Genomic DNA, 21952 nt, shown 5'->3' on the forward strand with positions numbered 1-21952 from the left:
TTGTTCATGTTACAATGCTATGCAGGTTGGTAGAGAGGACACTGCCCCACACAATCTAGGGCCCAGATTCCTCCATCTACAGGACCCACTCTTCTCTGGTGCTTAAAGGAGCCTGCTCCATAGCCAGAGATTGTGGGTTCATGTCCCATCTGAAGCACAACTGGGTTCGAGTCCCAGTCTGAGTTGTTTGGTTTCAGCAGCACTAGACACATTTCAAGTGCTCAACAGCCATTTGAACAGCGTGTATTATAAAACAATGCGGTCATCAGTTCTACTGGACAGCCTCGCATGGATCTTGGTGATCTAAAAATGAAGGCTGATCCTACGTCCCTCTTTGTCCCGCCGGAATTCTAAGGCTCCTACTGCCTAAAAGCTGATGTTTTGGGCATGCATAAACGACGTCAGGAGCCGGGAGGAAAGAGAAATACACCTCCACCGGGATAGCGTCTGTGAAGATTCTGGGATCTTTTCAGGCTGAAGGCGTTCCCAAGAACTTTGAACTCATTGGCTGGTGGTGGAGGGACGGGTTGCCAACGCTTTACTCTGATTGGGTATTTTCCCTTAGCGGAAAACCAATCATTGAGGGAGATGGGGGCGGGGCCAGGCTCTCAGTACAGGCCCCGCCCAGCGTTCCGGAGCCCACCCACCTCCCTGGCGGGTCGGATTGGCGGTGAGTTCTGACCACCTACGTCTTAAGGGCCCTTCTATCCTGGAATCCCTCTCACCAAGGCCGATTGGGAGACGAGGGCAGGTCCTCCCCCTGGCCCCCACCGCGGGAAACACCCCTTCCGCAGCCCTAAGCCCCCAGGTGTCCAGCCTCGCCTTCTCTGTGCTCAAGAGTTCCCTCCTGTGAAATGGGATTCCATTGTTCGCCGGGCAGAGGCTGGGTCCTGACAGCCTCCTCTGCTGCGCACGAGGGTGGGAGGGGGTTAGAGCTTGAGGTGGGCCATGTTTCCACAGCAGGATGGCGGAGGGCAGGAGCCTGCCTGAGGTGCGTGCGCTGGTTGGGGCTTCACATGGCATCACTGACCTGGCCCACAAGCTTCACTTCTATGACCAATGGGCTCCGAACTATGACCAGGTAAATCAGCCATGTCCTCACCTCTGCTCTCCTCCGCTCACCTGGCCTGTTTTCCTGTCTGTAAAGCCGGAATAGTAAGCAAGCCTAGCATCATCCCAGGGAGATGAATGTGAGAGTGAAGTAAGATTTGGGTGCAACCTCCAGTCCTGTCTGCTCTCCATCCGACTCCTCTTCAGCCCAACCACAGTGGCCCTGCCCTCTGATCCTCTTCCAGACTGGCAGCCCCTAGAGACCAGGAGCCAAGACCTCCTCACCCAGGTACAGGAGTCCAGGCAGAGGAGCTGCCTGGAAGAGGTGCCGTGAGTGATCACAATGAAGCAGACAGTGATTCCAAGGCCCACAGAAAAGGCCCGTTGGCAGAGAAAAGCACCTCACACCTGCGTCTCCCCTCACTGTAGTTCCACCAGGTCCTGGGCCCCCAGCACACACTACAGCTTGGCTTGGCTGACTCTACCCCGCAAGAAGGGCCCCTGAATGCTGGAGCATGGGGTGGTGGCTGGCTCAGCATTCTGTCCCCAGGATGTGGCTGCCCTGCAGTACCGTGCTCCCCGCCTCGCAGTTGACTGCCTCACCCAAGCCCTTCTGGGTCCACACCATGCTGCCCTGATCCTGGATGTGGCCTGTGGTACTGGCCTTGTGGCTGCAGAGGTGAGGCCACCCCAGACCCCCTTCCCTCCCGTCAGCCCCTACTTCTAAATTCCTACTAACCCAGCCCCAGATCCCCACTTGCCTGCTCAGACTCATTGTTTCTAGACACTGGGGCCACATCCACCGTGGGGCCCACTGGTGCGGGGACCCAGCTGGGAGGTGGCAAGTGTGAACTGTGAGTGGGTCCTCCACCCCAGCTGCAGGCTCAGGGCTTCCGCCAGCTGCATGGGGTGGATGGAAGCCCAGGGATGTTGGATCAGGCCCAGGCCCGTGGCCTCTACCAGTGCCTCAGCCTCTGCACCCTGGGCCAGGAGCCACTACCCAGCGCTGAAGGTACTTCCCCTCCCCCCTTGACAGCCCAAGGCCCACCCTCTGACCTAGCCCACCTGACAGCTGACAGAGTCCCTTCCTTTTGCCAAGACGCCATCCCCCTTGCCTAGCCCTCCCCAAGTCCCCTCCCACACCGAGCCCCTCAATCTCTCATTGAGGGACAATCTCTCATTGAGATGCTTCCTCTGAAACCTCCATCCCATGACCTTATCTCAGTCCAGGACTGAGCCACAGCTGCCATATGGCCCCAGGGATCATGGTCCTGCAGACCCCAGGAGCAGGCCTGGTCCCTCTGTAGTCCCCACCATGAACACCGTCCTCCAGGGTGGTCTGAGGCCACACTGAAGCCAAACCACCACACCATATCCGCACGCCTACACAGGGACCTTTGACGCGGTGCTGATGGTGGGTGCCCTCAGTGATGGCCAGGTGCCCTGCAGCGCGATACCTGAGCTCCTGCGAGTTACCAAGCCAGGTGAGAAGCAGCCCATCCAACCAGCCCACGCACACCTTCCCTTCTCCACAGGCACAGACACAAGCCTCAGAACCCCTCAGGCCAAGCGAGGTGTGGGGTGGGGTTGTGCCTGGGGTCACACAGCCTAGCATCTCAGCCACCAGCTTCCAGACCAGGCTCGGCCTCAGCGGCCACCATCAACAGACCCAGGTGGTCAGCTTGCCTCTCAGCCACTGGGAAACCGGAAACAGCTCCATTCCTTTTTGGCCTCTGTACCCTCACCAATAAGCAGAGCGCCACAGTCCCTTCCCCACAAGCGGTGCAGTGAGAATTGGGTGAAGCAGTGTCTATCAGGGCTTCCTGGTGGCTCAGACAGTAAAGAATCTGCCTGCCATGTGGGAGACCTGGGTTTGATCCCTGGGTCAGGAAGATCCCCTGGCGGAGGGAGTAACTACCTACTCCAGTATTCTTGCCTGGAGAATTCCACAGGCAGAAGAGCTGTAGTCCATGGAACTGCAACAGCTGGACACAACTGAATGACTTTCACTTGCTCACTCGGGATCTATAAGGCCTGCATTTCAATCCTGGCATGTAGTAGGGGCTCAGTTCAGTTCCCTCATCTTCCAGCTTCCCCACTAGTCTCTTTCACTTTTGAGGCCTCAGTTTTCTTATCTGTGAAATGGAGCTGATAGATATAAGCCCTTTTCTATAAACTCCACACACGGGGCTGGTGTGCGGGTGGGGATTGTGGTTACTATGTTCCTACTGTGTGCCTTACCCCATGGGAGCCTCTGGACTGGGGAGAAGGTACACACACACCGTACACTCCCTGGGAAGGGGCCAGGGGAAAAAGACCAGGCTGGAGGTGGGCCCCAGGAATGTGGGTGTTCAATCCTCTGAGAATTCAGGGAAGAGAGGCATCTCCCACTTCTGGCATGAGGGGGTAACAGGCAGGTGCACAGTCTAAGCAAAGTCCCAGGTAGAGAGTGATGAAGTATGAGGATTCTGTGGTTCAGACCTGGCTGAAGCACAGGATCTGGAAGCCCGAAGGTGCCCCATCCCAGCAAAACCTCATCTACTCCTGCCTGCTTCACTGCCCCCAGGGCCCAGCAGGGGCTGTGGTTAAATCAGGGCAGGTCCGGGCAGGCTTACCCTCAGGGAACCACAGAGGCTGACAGAGGCAAGGACATTGTGTTGGGGTCAGAGAGAGGTAGTGATCAGGCTCAGGGGGACAGGAAACTTCCATCACCTGAATCAGTAAGGAGACCAGGCCACCTCGCCCAGCCTGGGCTTGCCAGACCCCTTAGCTGGCCAATCTGCCTGCCCATGGTCACAGGCTCTCCTGTTTCAGAGCCTTTCGTCTACAAAGCTCCCTGTCCACCAGTAGCACCCTGCTTCTCCTTACCTCCTCCTTCAGGAAGCCTTCCAGACCCCTGTCTCTCCTGAGTATATCTGAGCCCGTGCTGGGCATACAGTAGGTGCCTAGAGAAGACCTGGAGGGACGAGGTCACTCATTCATTCAGCCAGTGCTTATTGAGTGTGCTGGCCTTCCTGTGAGACAGGGTAACCTTCATCGCTTTGCAAGCTGGGAAACTGAGGCGCCAAGAGGTGAAGGGACTTGCTCTAGGTCCAAAGCCTGTGAGCGTTCAGACACAACCATACTCTCCAGCAGACAGACTGGGTGAGCAGTGAGAAGGTAGCCCCCTCTGTCAAGGGGATTCAGCCAAGAATTCCCAGTGGAAAGGATGCTTGAGCCTTGAAGGGTACATAGGAGGCCATCAAGCTGGGGGAGTAGAAGGTATGCCTGGCGGAGGGGTCAGTGAGCCCCAGAGGCTTGGAGATGGGAAACAGCTGCCCTGGGTTCAAAGCTGGGAGATACTTCCACCTGTGAGGATGTGAGTGGGAAGGAAACCAACTTCCCTGTCCCTGGCTCCTGCCCTCCCCTCACTCTTCTGCTCCCCTCCCACCCCTCCCCAGGTGGGCTGGTGTGTCTGACCACCAGGACCAACCCATCCAACCTGCGATACAAAGAGGCGCTGGAGGCCACCCTGGATGGGCTGGAGCAGGCTGGGGCATGGAAACGGCTGGAGGCCCGGACTGTAGACCGGTGGGAACTGGCCACCTCCGAGCTCGAGGTGGGGCCTGGCACCTCCGACAGCGACGGCTTCATCTCCGGCATCATCTACCTGTACCAGAAGCAGGCGGCAGCCCAGGCTGAGGGAGGGAGGCCCGGCCCCCAGCCCCCAGCTGGCCTCTGACCCTCCTGTGGCCTCAGCCTCTGCTTTGCCTGTAAAATGAAGCCAGTGAGTCACCCCTGCCCCCAGGAGAGCTGTGCCTATTAAATGAGACCCAAAGTGGGCATCGCTGTGGTTTTTCTCACCCCCCGCCAGAGTGACGTCTGTCCCAGTGGGAGACAGAGAGAAGAAACAGGACAAAGAGGGCCCCCACCCCTGGCTGTCACTGGGCCTCGCCACTCCAGGGCCACAGGCGTGACTCCAGGACTCCTCCCAGCGTGGAGGGCCCCCTCCCTCTAACCCGCTCACACAGGAACCCATGCTCACACATCTGGCCAAACACTTTCACGTGTCCTGGGTTCAGTTTCCTCATCTCTAAAGGGATCGGAATGCAGAGTGGAAGATCTCAGGGCGTAGCTTGGAGGCTGCCCCAGAGCTGGGCAGGTGAAAGGGCCTGGGTGACTAGTCAGCACCAGCACTGGTGGGGATGTGCCCAGGGCCGATGATAACTCCTCCATACAGGAGTCACAGGAAGGCTTCATGGAAGAGGAGGTGCGGGGCTGGGCCTTCAGGACTAACAGGATTCAGAGGGTGGAGGAGGGAAAAAAGACATTCCAGGCTGAGGGCAGGGACAGCCTGAACACAGGCTGGGAGAAAGGATCTGGAGGGTGAGCCGACCAGCCTGGCTGCCCAGACAAACCTGGAACAAAAGTGGGAGAGGGCAGGTGGCCCAACCCCCAGAGCTGGCTGTTCTCACCTGTCCTCCCTTCTAGGGTCCCCAGCACTTGACGAGGATCCTGGGCTTTACACTGACAAACAGAGGGCTTGAGCAAGGTGGCTACAAAGGTCAGGGCCAGTTTCCATGCCTCACAATCCCCCAATATCAATTTTGTTAAGTCTTCCCACCCCAGCCACTCCATGGCGGTCCTGCCCCTTACAAACCCCCTGCCCAGGCCTCCAACCCCGCCCCTCCGCCCCATGTCCACAACTGAAATCAGATCAATACAGAGAATTCCTGTGCACAGGTCCCATTTATTGTAGAAAATAATAGCAATTACCGTGACAAATAGCTTAAATTACAAAACAGAAACCACGTAGGAGGCAGGGGAAAGCCCCAGGACTTCCTGGGATGAGGGCCAGAGAAAGAGTGTTCCCCCTGCTCTCTCCAGGCTCCAGTGACCTTGGTAGGGGCGGAGGATCCAGAGGTGGCCAGGGTCAAGGGGCCGGGGGCCACGGTCAGGGGCTGGAAGGGGTGCAGGCAGCTTGGGCCACCTCTATGGCCTCCTCCCCCACCACTACCCAAACCAGTTTGTAGTACCTCCACCCCTCCCCTCTAAACCTGTCTGTCCACTCTGTGCAACTAAGCTCCAAGGGCAGGTAGGTGAGCAAGGCGGCCGTTCTCATGGCCCCAGGTTTCCATGGGCAAGACCCGGCCTAAGCGCTCACTGGCCCAGCCAGAGAATGCTGGCAGAGGGGAGCAGGGAGGATTGAAGAAGGGGGACGGTGGTCCACGCGGGCCCCTCGGTCCACTGAGCACCCACTCAGAGGCAGAGCCCAAGCAAAGTCAAGGCTGAACTGTCCTGGCCAGCAGGAGCCAGCCCCCTGTATCCACAGCCATTCAGAGGAGGGTGGCCCAGGAGTCTCTTTCCATTCCTCCTTGCTGGTGTTGGAGGTGGCTTTGAGAAAGTGTCCGAGAGGGCCAGGAGGCTCTGGGGGCTGCTGACCCGGTCCCCTGCTGCCCATGGCCAGGCCATCGGCCTAGGGTCACAGATTTGTAGTGAGCTCAGTCCAGGGAGAAACAAAGACGAAAGGAAAAAAAATTTTTGAAGAGTCAACAGTAGTGCCTTAGACGTAGTTGCTGGCTGGGGCAGAGCGGGCGGCAGAGTACTTAGCGGAGTAGGGCTTGTTGTTGCGTGGCGGGCAGTTGAAGCAGAGCAGGGTCCCCCCAAGCATCAGCAAGCCAGCGGCGGCCCAGCCCACGTAGAGCGAGGCCCCCATCTCCCGCTTCTGGCCCGAGGCTACCAGGGGGTTGTAGAAGTCACGGATGACGTTGTTAGCCGTCCAGGACACGGGCACCATCACCAGCAGGCCATCCAGCAGGAACACCACGCCGGCCACGATCATAATCTTGGCCTTGGGGCTCTCATCATCCACGCAGTTGGTGCACTTGCCGCCCACCACCGACAACAGCACGCCAAACACGGCCAGGATGATACAGATGACGATGAGGGCGCGGGCCGCCTGCAGGTCCTGCGGCAGCGCCAGCAGCGAGTCGTACACCTTGCACTGCATCTGGCCGGTGCTCTGCACCACGCAGTTCATCCACAGGCCCTCCCAGATGGTCTGCGACGTGACGATGTTGCTGCCGATGAAGGCCGTCACCCGCCACATGGGCAGCGCGCAGCTCAGGATGGCGCCCAGCCAGCCCAGCACGGCCAGCGCGATGCCCATCACCTGCAGCCCCATGGAAGCCATGGCTCAGCGTCGGCGAGGAGGCGGGGCGCGTCTAGGACCTGAAACGGCGCTGAGGACCTGCCTCCGGAGGCTGTAGGAGTCCAAGAGCCGCGGACGGCTACTTCACAGCAAGGCCTTACACCGGAAGGGAGTCCGGGGGCAAAGCCAGGCGGAGCTGCTCAGGCGTCTCTCCCGAGAGAGTCAGAGGTACAAACCCAGCGAGTGTGACCCGACCAGTTCCCTTCCTGCCAACAGCTGCCACAAGCTCGTGCGCTCAAAACTGGAGCGGTTATATGGTGCTCCGCGGGAGGGGCGGGGGCCGAGGGAGGGGTTTCAGTCCCTGGAGCCGCCCCCTGACCAGTTCCTCTAGATTCCTGAGCCTGCCAACAAAGGGACTTTCAGGTCCCAGCCCTGGGCCCCTGAATCACGATCCAGTCTCAGAGGAAACTGCCCTTTCCCCCTGCCCCCAGGCCCCTGCTGAGGTCACCCAGGAAACAGACACTGAGTCACAGCCTCTAAGCACCTGGACATCCCTGAGGGGCCGGAGGAGGAGTCAGGCCCAGCCGGGTTTGGGGACCTGAAGAGAAGGATCCCCATGTCCCAGGGCTCCCTCATTCCAGGCTTCGATGGATGGACGGGGTGGGAGTGGAGGATTGTGTGACCACCTTCAGGGAGAGGGTCTGAGGATAGAGTCCTGGAAATGCCAAAGAGCAGCCCCACCTTGATTACTGTTGGCAGAGTCTGTATCAGCTTCATCACTGGCCTGATAATTATTAATAGCTAAGAGTCTCACCAGCCACCATCCTCACCTGAGATCTGGACATTGGCCTGGTGAGGTCCAGTTTTAAGGAGCAAGGGGCTGCGGGGGGGCCTGGACTCCTGGGTCCCTCACCTGCCCTCCTCCTCTCTCACCACCATCACCTGGCTTCCCAATCCTGCGGAGGATGGGTGTTGGAGGAGACACCTTTTTGGCCAAAGAGAGAAGGAAGCCTGCTCCACCTCACCCCTGGACCCCCAAGATCAGAAGTTTCAGCCAGTTGCTGCTGGAGCTAAGTTGGCTTGGCCAGAACTAGGTGGTGGGGGAAGTCAGCAAGAGAAAGCCATGGGTCAGACTGTGGGGACTTCAGCCCAACAAACAGGTGTTTACTTAGTGAAGATACACAGAGCGGTCCTCCGATAAAGCCAGAGTGGGAGCAAAGTCCCACGAGACTTTGAAGGGGAGGGTTAAATCAGATGGAGTTGGAGGTGGGGTTGCCAGGGAGAGGGCCTGATTGGGAGGGGGAGCTGCCTGGCTCAACTCCAGGGGGCACTGAATTCTTGGGTTGTGCAGCAGAGGCCTCTGAGGACAGAAATCTCCACGGAGGGGTCCCCCTGGAGTTGGGCAAGGCAGCCAAACTAGGGGAAGGAGAACAGAGAGAGGGGACAGCAAGGACAAAGGTGCCCGAGGTGGGGAAATGCAGCTAGTTCTGGGAACCAGAACAGATTCAGAGGAATCCAGTCTGACCGGAGACAGGGGGTGTGGGGGAGGGGCCGGAGCAAAAGAGCCAGAAATCTCTGCCTCGGGCACTGCGGAGCCCTGGGCTGTGTACAGAGGGAGGCAGTGGATGCAGGCTGAGCGGCTCTCTGGGGGACTTCTCCAGTGGTCCACTGGTTAAGACATCCCTTCCCAATGCAGGGGGTGCTGGTTCGATCCCTGGTCAGGGAGCTAAGACCCCACATGCCTCCTAACATAAAACAGAGGCAGTATTGTAATGAATTCAACAAAGAATTTTTAAATGGTCCACATTTTAAAAAATGAATAAATAAAAGAAGGGGGAGTCTCTGGAGACAGAATGAAGAGGAAAGCGGGCAGAGGACCAGGAAGGGCCTGATTCAGGGCAGAGGACTTTGGGAACCTAAAGAAGCAGCCATTATGGAGGTGAGAGAGGTGGCTGGGCTCATCCTGGCTGGATCAAGGGCACCCCACATGATCCACGTGCTGCAGAGCTCCCCACGTGCTGGGGAGCTCATCCCAGGCGCCAGGGCTCCCATTAGTCCCCGAGCCCCCAGCATCATCCAGCCCCATGCCTGACGCCCTGGGGCAGCTGGGTGTATAATCCAACCCAGACAGTGTTCCATGAGCTTCCTGAAAGAGAGCTTGCGTGATTTGGGTGGAAGCCTTCTGTGAGCTATCTGAAGCGTGCTGATGGCCCATGGAACCGCAGGGCTGGCAGGGATCATCTAGCTTGATGGAGAAGCTGAAGTCCTGTACTGTGGTTGGCTGTAAACACTTCAGTCTCCCCTACAAGGCTGGGGGCTCCACCGGCCAGCAGCACGCTTCAGATAGCTCACAGAAGGCTTCCACCCAAGTCACGCAAGCTCTCTTTCAGGAAGCTCAAACAACACTGTCTGGGTCAGATTAGACACCCAGCCTCCGCCCCAGGGCGTCAGACTTGGGGCTGGATGATTCTGGGGGCTCCTGAGGATATTCAACCTCAGAGCTCAGTGCCCGGTTTGACACGTACTGGGTGCTCAGTAAGGCAGGAGGCATTATTCTGGTTCCCCTCCCCCGCCCTCACTCCCAAGCACACACAGCAACACAAACAGGGATGGTTTCTGCCAGGACCACGCCTTGCTGGCATTTTCCTTACAAGGCTTTGAGGAACGGCACACAAACAGGCTGTGGACTGAGCAACAGAGATAACTGCCCTTTGAGATGCACGATAAGTGCTTCTCTGGGATGACCTCATCACAGCCTGCCCATCAGTGAACTGGGCAAAGACTCTTACTGCCTCTGCACAGACGGGTAAACTGAGGCCCAGAGAGGGCTGGGGAGGGGGAGAGCTTGCCCAACACGGGGCGGGTCGGTCTTCCCAGCCCTTCTGTAAGGTTTCTGCCTACAGGAGTGAATTGGCCAGATGGGCAGACCTTCATTCACCCCACGACAGCCCCCGCCAACTTCCGGCTCTTGTTCTGGGACACCGTCAGCTGGCACTTGGAGAAGCAGGAGTGGGGGTGGGGAAGCACACAGGCCCTAGCACTTTCTACGTGTGGCCCAACAGAAGTGACTAAGAAGCTGTCCTTCCCTACCCAGCTCAGCCAAGCACATCAGAGGTGGGGGAGGGGCTGAGAGCTAGAGGGGTTGACAGCTGCAGGAGAGCCCCAAGCAGAGGACGAGCCCACAGCGAAGGAGGGATGTGAGGGGGAGTTGGTAGGGGGGCTCTGCGGGGGAGCTCAGGCAGAGCTGGAGGTGCCCAGGTATGAAAGAGAATCAGGAGCCAGTCCTGGGGGAGCCATGAACCCTCTGCACATGGAGTGGAGCTGGAGAGATATTTGTTGATGCTTCATTTATGCCAGGAGACACTGGCTGGGTCCCTCCCAGGAAAAGGAAAAACACCAGCGAAGCCAGAACACTTCTGCTACACCCACTCCGGCTCCCCAAGCCTGGTCCTCCCAACAGCTTAGACAACCTTTCACTGTGACACTTTAATAATGTGTCTGCCATTCACCACTTTTGCTTTTGAGGCTGGGAGGGCAGGGTTAACACTTACTTCTTTTTCTTTCTCCCAACAGACACTAATTTTATGCCAATAGAATTGTATCTTACACTTGTTGAGTTGCCAGGTCGTGTCCAACTCTTTTGTGACCCCATGCACTGTAGCCCACCAGGCTCCTCTGTCCATGGGATTTTCCAGGCAAGAATACTGGAGTGGGTGGCCATTTATTTCTCAAGGGGATCTTCCTAACCCAGGGATCAAACTCGCATCTTCTGCCTTGGCAGGTGGGTTCTTTACCACTGAGCCACCACATGCTGTTTTTTTAAATCTATGATAACCCTCTTTCCCAACCAGATCGTCTCACCCATCCCTGCCCATAACCTCTCACCAGCCCTGTGACCTTGGGAGAAGCCAGCCCCACATCTGAGCATCACCTCTCTTTGAAAACTGAAGGCGTTAGCACCTCCCCCAGATGTGAAATAAGATGGGGATATGAAAATGCTTTGTGAGCTGAAAAGCTTGAGGAGGAAAGAGCCAAGTTCGTGTCCCAAACCAACAGCCCCTCAGCTCTGGTTCCACTAGGACTTCTGAGACCAGGGTCCCCAGGGGCTCAGCCAAGTCTTTGATCACAAACACACACAAGCGCACAGGCGCACGTGCGTGCACAGTGCTCGTGCCCAGCTCCCTGAGTGTCCCTGGGGAAGGGACAGATAAAGTGTCTCATCCAACCCTAAGGCTCTCTGCTGCCTTCTGAACCTTCTTTGCTCCTCGCTGGTCTGTGCGGGTCCGCCAGACCCCTGCCAGGCATCCAGAAGAATCTCTGAAGGTCGAGCAGACCCAGGTCTTGGCCCCTTCACTCATCTTCTGGGACCTGGAACTCCAAAGCCAGTAAGTCAGTGTCAGCTTAAAATCATTCTTCTTGGGACTTCCCTAGCGATCCAGTGGTTAAAGACTCCACGCTTCAAATGTAAGGGGTGCAGTTTCGATCCCTGGTGAGGGAACTAAGATCCCACATGCTGTGCAGCTCAGCCAAGAAAAAAAAAAAAAAGGTTTATTCTTCCCCTACCAGACATAACGTTTTGATCAGTATAAAACTAAATGGCTTTTTTGAAGGAAAAAAGAAGCAGTTTCACTCTCAGCTGAAAAATTAGTCTAGCTGAAAGTTGGTTCTAAATGACTTGTTTTTGCAGGAGTTCATTAACTTCTCTGCCCACGGACACAAGTTAAGATCCTGTTGTTTTTTAACCACAGACAATGTCATTAAGTTAAAAATTTGTTTAAGCTTCAGTAAATAATCTGCAAAGGGGCGTCCTAATTCCCTGTGAGTATAACGATTGTGTCACTGAGTCACTTGTGAACCATCTCACTGGATTGTCCCGGAAGCAGGATCTCTTAGATGCTTTCAGCAAACGGGTGTTCACGTCCACCGCTGTGCGCTGGCCACCTCTTGATGGCTCTAGCAGTGATGGAGATTTCAGCAGGGAAGGCCCAGCGCTGTCTGGGAGGGCTGGGTCCCCAGCTGGTATTTCTGGAATCGGGGAGCAGAATGTGGTGCCTTCATAGCTCTCACCTAAGACGACCTCAACCCTCCTTCAGTTGAGTCCCAGCTCTGTCACTACCAATTATGTGATACTGGACAATAGAATCAAACTCGCTCACCCAATTTTCTCATCCAGGCAAGCAGGACGACAGCATCTCCCTCTGAGACTCTGGGAGGCTCTGTGAAAACAGGGAATCAAGGCCCACTTAGTCCACTGAGATTCTTCTGGCTGCCCTGACAAGGGTCTGGAGGGCCCAGCCCAGGCCCTAGAAAGCCACAGGCTCTGGGCTCAGAAGTGGAGGCCAGGCCCTCGGTTGAGAGGGTAGTCCTTCCGCCTGCGGCCTGGCAGCCCACACCAGTGGCCATCCTCCCCAGTTGACCCAGGAGGGTGTAATGACAGGCCTGGTTGCACAAGAGGCCCAGCTGCCCAGCCTGGCCGGACTGGCTGAGCCAGTGCTGCCCCCAGGCTGGGCCCCACGTGTGTGGAGGGAGAAGGCAGGGGTGGGGTGGCATCTCCAAGGAGGAGAAGCAAGACCTTGCTGCTGGTTACAGTCCCATAGTCCAGGCAAGGCTGGCACTTCCGGGGACAGGATGCAAAGATGAGGGGTGGGGTGGGATTGGAGATGGGTTCAGAGAGAGAGAAAGAGAGAATGCATGCAAGCCAGGCGGGGCTGAGTGGGGGTTTCAAATGCTCTGAATGGGCTTGGTGAGAGAGATGGGCTCAGATTCGGGGAAGGGTTCTGTGAAGGGGAGGAGACTGAAAGACAGGGTGAAAATGAGTTTTTAATTGTTTTTCGACCCCAGGGACTGTAGCCCGCCAGGCTCCTCTGTCCATGGGATTCCCCAGGCAAGAATACTGCAATAGGTTGCCATTTCCTCCTCCAGGGGATCTTCCCCACCCGGGGATGTAACCTGCCCCTCCTGCATCTTCCTGCCCTGGCAGGTGGCTTCTTTACCACTGAGCCAGCGGTTTTTAATTACTTTCCATTAAATTAGTCCTCCTGAGTCGAGCTTCTGCCTGGCAGTTTTAAAGAGCCCGTATTTATGCAAGACTGAAGCCATCCCCACCGTCCCACCCTGATGTCTGCTCTTCACAAGCTGTCCCCTACTTCTCAGAGGGGTCCATCGCAGGGACAGGAGAACTCCTTCCCCCGCACCCCACACCATCCCTCCCTCCTGCTCCCCCTACCTCACTTCAGAGCAACCCCTGTCTCCTGGTTGTAAGATTTCTGTCTTCCAGAGGCAGATGAAGAAGAGGACCTAAAGGCCAGGGGATCCCTGAGGACCCAATAACCCTTTGGAGGGATCAGTCCTGCCCAGTCCATACCTGCCCACCCTGACCCCCCAGCCAGAGAACCCTCCTTCCAACCAGGTCTCTCTTCCCACTGGTCAGCAAGAGTTGGGCCAGGCAGTAGGCTACGTGCCTTAGTATTATGACAAGTTATCATATCTCACTACAAAACCACGTAGGGCATTTCAGAGATGAGAAAACTAAGGCTCAAAGAACTCAGGTGACATTCCAGGGCCACAGGAATATTGAGAACAGTGGGGAACTGAGCTGGTGCCTGACCCTGAGGTCAATGGATATGAATTTGAGCAAACTCCGGGAGATGGTAAAGGACAGGGAACCCTGGTGTGCTGCAGTCCAGAGTCGGACACAAATGAGCAAATGAATGACAACTGACTTTGAGACCCCCTGATCTACACAGACAATTCCCTAGCCCAGAGAAGTCACTCTGTGTGGTCTCTGGAAGAGCCACAGTCAGCAGCATCTTGAGGCCCCAGGCAGACTTCCTGGAGGAGGGAAAAGGGGAAAGAAGAGCTGTGAAAGGCAAGTAAAAACGTGGAAGTCTATGGAAAGGAGAGAGTTCTCTAAAAAGAGGATCAGGGGAGACTGGGGGGTGCCTTTTGGGGGGGTTGTGGAGTCTGGAAGGCAAGTTGGGCACATCAGGAAAAACCACTAGTACCTAGCTCAAAGCTTGGAGGCTCAGGGGAGTCATGGACAGTCAGGGGCAGGCCCAGCTAGCTGTGACTTCTTAACTGGATGGAAAGAGACATGGATGGAGCCTTAGGACATTATGGGACATCTTGACCCCACAGCAGCTCTGCTGGCCCCAGGTCAAAACAGACTGAGCTCTCCAGTGGACAGAGCCATGGGCTGGGGTCCCCTTGACTCACTTCCTCCTCATGCCTCCAGTGGAGACCTCTGGAACATGAAATGAGAACTCCATGGAGACCCCAGAGGACCCTGGAACCTAGCACGTTTTCCCTCCCAGCAGCCTGGGCAGCTTACACCTGATGACTCCACCTTACAAAAAAGCTATCTATGCTTCCATGACACACTGAGATGAAGAGAGAAACCAGTAGGCCAACCGGGGTACTCCCAGGTAGGTAGCCAGTGAGTCAGTGGTGACAAGCCAGGGACCAAACCAGAAGTCTAAGGATCACGAGTGGCGCCCCAGCCCCAGGTGACTCAGTGATCATAGTAATTGTGCTCCCTTCCTGGCGAGAAGGCCTGGGAGCCTCCAGCCTTCTGGCCCCTCCAGCCTTCCTCCTGTTCGAGCGCCTCCAGGCATGGATGGGGGAGACGCCACCCACAGGTCCTGACCCCTGGCCCACTTGGGGCCTAGTTCATCGGGCAGATCTTTGTGCTACTGCCAGGTATACCCTCTGACCCAGCCCTCATTCTCTGCTGGCTCCCAGTTCTGGATCAGTCTAGCCCTGGGGAAGGGTGCAGCCGGCCCCGACCTGCCCCATCAGCTGGGAGCAGCCACGCTTGTGGTTAGTTTGAACTTTTTTTTCTTTTCAATGTGCTTTTTATAGCAGGGCTTAACCTGCATGGTTTGAGCTTCTGTCGTGGGCCTGAGAGCTCACGCAAGGCCCTCGGTCCCACCCTCCCTTCTCTGCCCGTCCACTCCCTGCCTCCCTCCGATGATGCTGAGGGACTGCAGGTGCCCGGGGCGCTGGCCAGCTGCCACCGGCTTCGTGTCACTGCCCCTCAGCATCACCCCACAGCTGTCCACCCCCAGGGCCCACTCAGACCACACACATCGGCATGAAGCTGCCCCCCCCCAAGCGTGTGTACACCAAGTGTCCCATGTGTTTATTTTCTTTTAACCAACCTCATTCCAGCTCTTTGCCACGCTGGCTAACATTTCTTCGATGGGAAGCAAATGTTCTCAACCTCAGATCTTCCTGCAGCTCCATCTCTGATCAGGGAAACTCAAGACATCCCAGGACATCGAGAGAAATGCTTTCTTGAATCATAAGTCAAGGCCAAGCACTGGTTGCCCTGGAAACCTCCAAGCTCCAGTGTGGATGGCCCCTTCAGGGCCTGGGGCTCAGTGACCTCCCCGGCCACACCCAGGCATCAGAAATCACTGGCCAGGAACCTTACAGTCGTCAACTAAAGGTGAATCCTGTGAACAGTGCTGGATGCACAGTAGGAGCACACAGTAGGAACTTTCTATCTGACAGGGCACACTCTCAAGTCACCCACACCCCATAGTCATTGCTTCCCAATGGAGGAATCTCTCCCACATCCATTCCTCCTGTCCCCAGTCCAGAATACCAACTCCCAGCTCTTCTTGACCTTGGCCTTTCCCTCAAAGTCAAGCTCAGGAGGACCTTGACTCTTTTTCCACCCCACTCCAGTCCCAAGCCTGACCTATTGCTGCTGGGAGTGGGGAAGGGGAGAGAGCAAAGGCAAACTGACGTGGCAATAATCACTCACACACACTCACACCAGCCGTTATTTCCTCATCCTCCTCGCTGGCCTCCTACAGGCTTCACCCTGCATACCCACTTGCTCCCAACCCCAACCCACCCACAGAAGTATAACCCAGGCACCGACAATCCTTCCCCTGTACTAAAGTCTGGCCCAGCCTTCTCCACATTCATATCCTGAATCATATCTGTATACACCAGGCTTCCCTGCTGATGGGGAGGTGGACCCTCTGCCCATCCCATGTAACTCTGTGGCCCGGGACCTCCCTCTGGGATAAATCTGGCACAAAATGACACCCCCTCACCCCGGCTCTTTCCCTTCTCTGTGCTCTGGACAGTCTGGGGAGCTCAGGCCTCATTATATTATTATTAATTAACAATATATTATTAATAACACAATATATTGATAATGTATTATATACTAGTATCTATATTATTAATAATAATAGCTACCTGAATGTTCACAGCAGCACGATTCCAATAGCCAAAGGGGAAACAACCCAAGTGGCCATCAGAGGATGAACTGATCAACCAAGTGGGCAATATTCATTCACTGGAATTATTTTTCAGCCATAAAAAGGAATGAAGTGCTGATATATGCTACAACGTGAATGAACCTTGAAAACACGCTAAATGCAAGTGTCAGACAGAAAGGTCACATAGTACATGATTCTGTTTACCTGAAACATCTAGAGTAGGCAAATCTAGGGAGACAGCAAACAGATGGGTGACTTAGGGCTGGAGAGGACGTGGGGTAGGGTCATAGAGGGCACGGGTTGCTCTTCGGTATGATGAAAATGTTCTAAAACTGACTGTGGTTATGGTTGCATAACTCTGAATAGACCAACAACCACCTTATTATACACTTTAAATGACTGGATTGTATAGTATGTGAATTATTGGGTTGGCCAAAATGTTCGTTCAGTTAGTGAACTGTTGTCGCTCACTTGCTAAGTTGTGTCCCACTCTTTTCCGCTAAGTTTTCCTCTCCTTCAGTATCTGGAATTTGCTCTAACTCATGTCCATCAAGTCAGTGATGCCATCCAGCCATCTCATTCTCTGTCACCCCCTTCTCCTCTTGCCTTCAATCTTTCCCAGCATCAGGGTCTTTTCCAGTGAGTTGGCTCTTCCCATCAGGTGGCCAAAGTATTGGACCTTCAACCTCAGCATCAGTCTTTCCAATGAATATTCAAGGTAGATTTCCTTTAGGACTGACTGGTCTGATCTTGCTGTCCAAGGGACTCTCAAGAGTCTTCGCTAGCACCACAGTTTTACATTGCTTAATAAAGCTCTTGGTGAAAATGAAAATTATGTCTTTTTTTTAATATGTATTATTTATTTATTTGGCTGCACCAGGTCTCAGTTGAGGCACATGGGATATAGTTCCTCGACCAGGGACTGAATCCAGGCCCCCTGCATTGGGAGCTCAGAGTCTTAGCCACCACACCACCAGGGAAGTCCCCAAAAATATGTCTTTTATTTTTACTTAAAACCAAATTGAAATTTTTGGCCAACCCAATTTATCAGGAGAGCTGCTCCAAAAATAATAATGATCACTTGTCAAATGTCTATCAGGTGCCAGGAAGGCCCCACACAACCTCTGTTACCCTGCACAACCCTGTGATGGATAATAGGAATGGATTTCTGCCCCAACAAAGCCAAATTCATGTGAGTCTTTTTTTTAAATTCACTTAACTGGCTGTTCCAAAAAGTTTTCCTTTGTCTATTTTTAAAAAATATTTTGCTTTTATTTATTTGGTTAGTCCGTGTCTTAGTTGCGGCACGTGGGATCTTCAGTTGCAGCATGTGAACTCTTAGTTACAGCGTGTAGGATCTAGTTCCCTGATTAGATATGGAACCCAGGTCCCTCTGCATAGGGGGTGCAGAGTCTTAGTCTCTGAACCACCAGAGAAGTCCCCTCTTTTCTATTTTTGATGATTGGAGCCCTTAGCGTACAAGAGTGCATGATGGAATTGCATTTTGCATTTTTATTTTTCTTTATGTATTTGGTAAAAGTAGCAAAGCAAGTACCTGGAGATATATGCTGAAACAATCTCCTTTGAAGAATTCAACACAAGTAAAAGATAAATATTTCAAGAGGAAAGAGGAGCGTTTAGAACAGTGGATCAGTAAATCATTTCTAAATTAAACAAAACTGGAATTGAAGAATACATAGGTTTCCAATTAGCTGCTGCTGTTTTTCTTTGAAAAATAAACATTGAAAAAGGGGAGGGAGGGGGATATCGTCCCAGTCTGCTAATGTAGAAACCAAAGCTTAGAGCATTTAAAGTGACTTCCACCAGGTCACATAGCTCGTGGAGGCAGGATTTGAACCCAGAACTGTCTGAAACCACAACAGTGTGTGTAACCACTGCAACAAGCATTAAGACTACTCAAATTTGTTTGTTTTCAAGATGTGACTGAACCCGGAGCTTGCTGGAGCTGGAGAGAAACTCAGAAACCGTCAGGTCCTGTCTTCAAGGGTTGCCAGTCCTGCTCCGGACCCGCAGGAGCGGTCAGATGGTGCAGGCCTGGGGTAAAGAGTGGGGGGACCTAGCAGGATAGTGGAAATTCAGGGTGCCTGTCCTAGGCAACTTCCTCTCCCCCCACCCCCTGTCCAGAATGAGCTGGGATGCCCAGCCAGGAGACAGATGCCCTGGACGTGGTGCCACATGCCAGAAGAGGGTAGTCGGGTGGAGGGGGACACAATGGCTGTGTCCGTCTCCGCGCCTGGCCCTCTCAGGTGTCGCCCCCATGTGTTTGCTTATGGCCACTGTAGCCTCTGAGGCATACTCCCCCTGTGGATGGGAATTTCAAAAATTCCAGCTGCCAAAGGAAGCTTCCCAGGTGGCACTAGTGGTAAAGAAGCCACCTGCCAATGCAGGAGATGTGAAAGATCCGAGTTCGATCCCTAGGTCAGGAAGATCCCCTGGAGGAGGGTATGGCAACCCACTCCAGTACTCTGGCCTGGAGAATCCCATGGACAGAGGAGCCTGAGTCAGACATGCTTGAATCGACACGCACACAAAAGAAGGTGGAGGAATGAAGAGCTGTGACCATCAGAAAAGTGATGGGGCCATGCAAGGTACCCCTAAGCTGGGGTTCAGCGAAGGGAAGGGGCTCAATGGTGAACCACTAGGATTTACAGATTTTTTTCACTCTGACGATAAAAGCTGATCAGTGCTGTATGCATGGCAGAGGTTCATCTTCCCCAGGGAGGGTCCAGCTGGACAGGCCTGAGGTGGACGCCCTTGAGTGTCTGCGGAGGGCAGAGCCAGTGCGGCCGAGGCCCTGAGGCAGAGGCCGGGGAGGCGGCCATCCGGGGCAGGACTGTGAGGTCCACCGGCAGGGAGTAGCCCATACCTGATGAACGGCTGCGGCCCCAGCAGCAGAGGAGGGCCCCCCAGTGGAGCCGGGCGTTACTGCAGCCCGCCTCTAAGTCCCCGGGGAAAGCCCAGGTGCCGCGCGGGGGTCTGTCGGGTCGGATGGGGTGGGGGCGCCTAGACTAAGGACTCCGACCGACCCGAGAACCAGGGGCCCAGGAGTGAGGAGGAAGACTTCTCTCGGGCCCTCCACGGAGGAGGGTGGTGTGTGTGGGGAGGACGAGTAGGCAGGTGAGCGTGTGCCTGTGCGAGGGGAGAGAAAGGGGAGGTGAGGCAGGGGCTGTCCAGGAGCCCCCCAGGGTGATGGCAGCCACAGACCCCTGGTCTCCTCTCCTCTCCATCCAGCCCCTGGGCCTGGGAAGATGGCGGGAACACTGGCCCTCATGTTCGTGATGCGTTGGAGAGCCAGCCAGACGGAAGACAAGCTGGCACAGGCGCAACCCATCGCTGCCCTGAGCCCCGCCCGCCCCCGATTACGCCCGTGGCCCCCCAGGGAGAAAGAGCGTGATGACCAGACGAGGTGCAGAGAGTGGACTCGGAGAGGGGTCCTCGTGAGGGCAGGGGTCCTCGTGAGGGGAGGGGTCCTCGTGAGGGGAGGGGCCTCAGTGAGGAGAGGGGCCTCAGTGAGGGGAGGGGCCTCAGTGAGGGGAGGGGCCTCAGTGAGGGGAGGGGCCTCACTGAGGGGAGGGGCCTCACTGAGGGGAGGGGGCTCACTGAGGGGAGGGGGCTCACTGAGGGGAGGGGCCTCACTGAGGGGAGGGGGCTCAGTGAGGGGAGGGGCCTCACTGAGGGAGGGGCCTCACTGAGGGGAGGGGCCTCAGTGAGGGGAGGGGGCTCAGTGAGGGGAGGGGGCTCAGTGAGGGGAGGGGGCTCAGTGAGGGGAGGGGCCTCAGTGAGGGGAGGGGGCTCAGTGAGGAGAGGGGCCTCAGTGAGGGGAGGGGGCTCAGTGAGGAGAGGGGCCTCAGTGAGGGGAGGGGGCTCAGTGAGGGGAGGGGCCTCAGTGAGGAGAGGGGCCTCAGTGAGGGGAGGGGGCTCAGTGAGGGGAGGGGCCTCAGTGAGGGAGGGGGCTCAGTGAGGGGAGGGGGCTCAGTGAGGAGAGGGGGCTCAGTGAGGGGAGGGCCTCAGTGAGGAGAGGGGCCTCAGTGAGGGGAGGGGGCTCAGTGAGGGGAGGGGGCTCAGTGAGGGGAGGGGGCTCAGTGAGGAGAGGGGCCTCAGTGAGGGGAGGGGGCTCAGTGAGGGGAGGGGGCTCAGTGAGGGGAGGGGCCTCAGTGAGGAGAGGGGGCCCAGTGAGGGGAGGGGGCTCAGTGAGGGGAGGGCCTCAGTGAAGAGAGGGGGCTCAGTGAGGGGAGGGGGCTCAGTGAGGGGAGGGGGCTCCGTGAGGGAGGAGCTCAGTGAGGGGAGGGCTCAGTGAGCGGCGGGCCTACGGGAGTGGGACCGAATATTCAGGACACAGAAAAGACCCGGGAGAGCCGGAGGGGTGGGTCCAGCCCTGTGTCCTTTCTGGGCGGCGCCCTCGTTTCAGCTCCGAGGCAGCCCCCGGGCTAGGTTTCAGCCACCTACCTGAAAACGGAAGAGGCTTGCGCAGGCCTCTTTATGGCTTCTGGCGAAACCTGGCCCCGGGGACAGGGAAGAAGTTTCTCTAGGGCAGTGGGAGGGGAGGAGTGACTCATGCCTCCCTCCCAGGCTCATGACACCCCAGAGCCTGGGAATTACCCCAAAGCAGCCAACCAGGCCAGGCCTAGAGGACACGGCTCCACCCCACCCCGGCCACTCTTACCTCAGGTCTCCTGCCGTCGCCGTCACCCACAGGGAGGGACAGACCCTGCCCGGAACTGTGGGCACCCTGGGAGAGAAACACACACCCTCTCACACAAACACAAACAAACCCACACAGACACACACCCGCGGGCTAAACCCAAACCCAAACCTCCCCACCCAGAGATAAATACACCCTCCCCACCGGCGGCAACCCCCAGAGCCGCCAGGGCCCAGCCCGCCTCCACCACTCACAGCCAAACAGCCCCCAGGTGCGCCTGTAGACCAGCTCACAGACTCAGCCAGACCCGGGGGTGGGTGAGTCTGACCCGCTGGGCCTGAACCAGTTTGGTTTCTCAGTTGGCCAGTTTAAAAGGCTCATGAGGGAGGCAGAGGTGGAGGGGATGCCGAACGAGGGTGGCGGGGGGACCCCAACCTTGCTGCTGAGGAGAGAAAGGACAGATCGGGTTTTAACCGGCCCAGGGCCAAGAATCACAAGATTCTAAGATGCCACCACCCTTGTTCTCACTGCCTCCTTAGGTGCCTCCTGCACCTAATCGTTTTCCTGGCCTTAGGCTCCATCTCAGAAAACACACGAAATTGTGGTATCTCAGCACAGGTGTCCATGTAACAAGAACCAGCTGCAAAATTACCTCTCCAATCGCCCCTGGAATCCCCAGCACCTGAGTACAGGGGCCATTTTTGTTCCTTGGTGTGACATCTGCTCCCAGTATGTGTGATTATCTGCCTCAGACTGAGACATCCCAGGGCAGAGCCTGTCTCTTCTCAAAAAGGTCTCCCTGTGGATATATGGGCTTCCCTCGTGGCTCAGTGATAAAGAATCCACCTACCAATGCAGGAGATGTGGGTT

General features: G+C 56.1%; 2 protein-coding genes and 1 long non-coding RNA gene across 3 annotated transcripts; 2 read left to right on the forward strand and 1 right to left on the reverse strand.

Annotated features, from left to right (window-relative positions):
- Positions 1–629: 629 nt before the first annotated feature.
- On the forward strand, positions 630–4872 carry METTL27 (methyltransferase like 27). Its single transcript, XM_060405911.1, is given in 7 exon segments — positions 630–670; positions 964–1081; positions 1601–1729; positions 1927–2062; positions 2442–2534; positions 4491–4620; positions 4622–4872. Coding segments are annotated over 6 exon segments (795 nt in total). The 5' UTR covers positions 630–670; position 964; the 3' UTR covers positions 4812–4872.
- An 889-nt stretch (positions 4873–5761) lies between these two features.
- CLDN4 (claudin 4) lies at positions 5762–7222 on the reverse strand. Its single transcript, NM_001185017.2, is given in 1 exon segment — positions 5762–7222. A coding segment is annotated over 1 exon segment (630 nt). The 3' UTR covers positions 5762–6592.
- A 1465-nt stretch (positions 7223–8687) lies between these two features.
- Positions 8688–19918, forward strand: LOC114110587 (uncharacterized). The gene is made up of 4 exons (XR_003586850.3): positions 8688–11565; positions 17519–17611; positions 18358–19028; positions 19672–19918. It is a non-coding gene; the product is annotated as an uncharacterized LOC114110587 (long non-coding RNA).
- The last annotated feature ends 2034 nt before the right edge of the window (positions 19919–21952 follow it).

The sequence above is a fragment of the Ovis aries genome, chromosome 24 (genome assembly GCF_016772045.2).
Source record: "Ovis aries strain OAR_USU_Benz2616 breed Rambouillet chromosome 24, ARS-UI_Ramb_v3.0, whole genome shotgun sequence".
NCBI classification, from domain to species: Eukaryota; Metazoa; Chordata; class Mammalia; order Artiodactyla; family Bovidae; genus Ovis; species Ovis aries.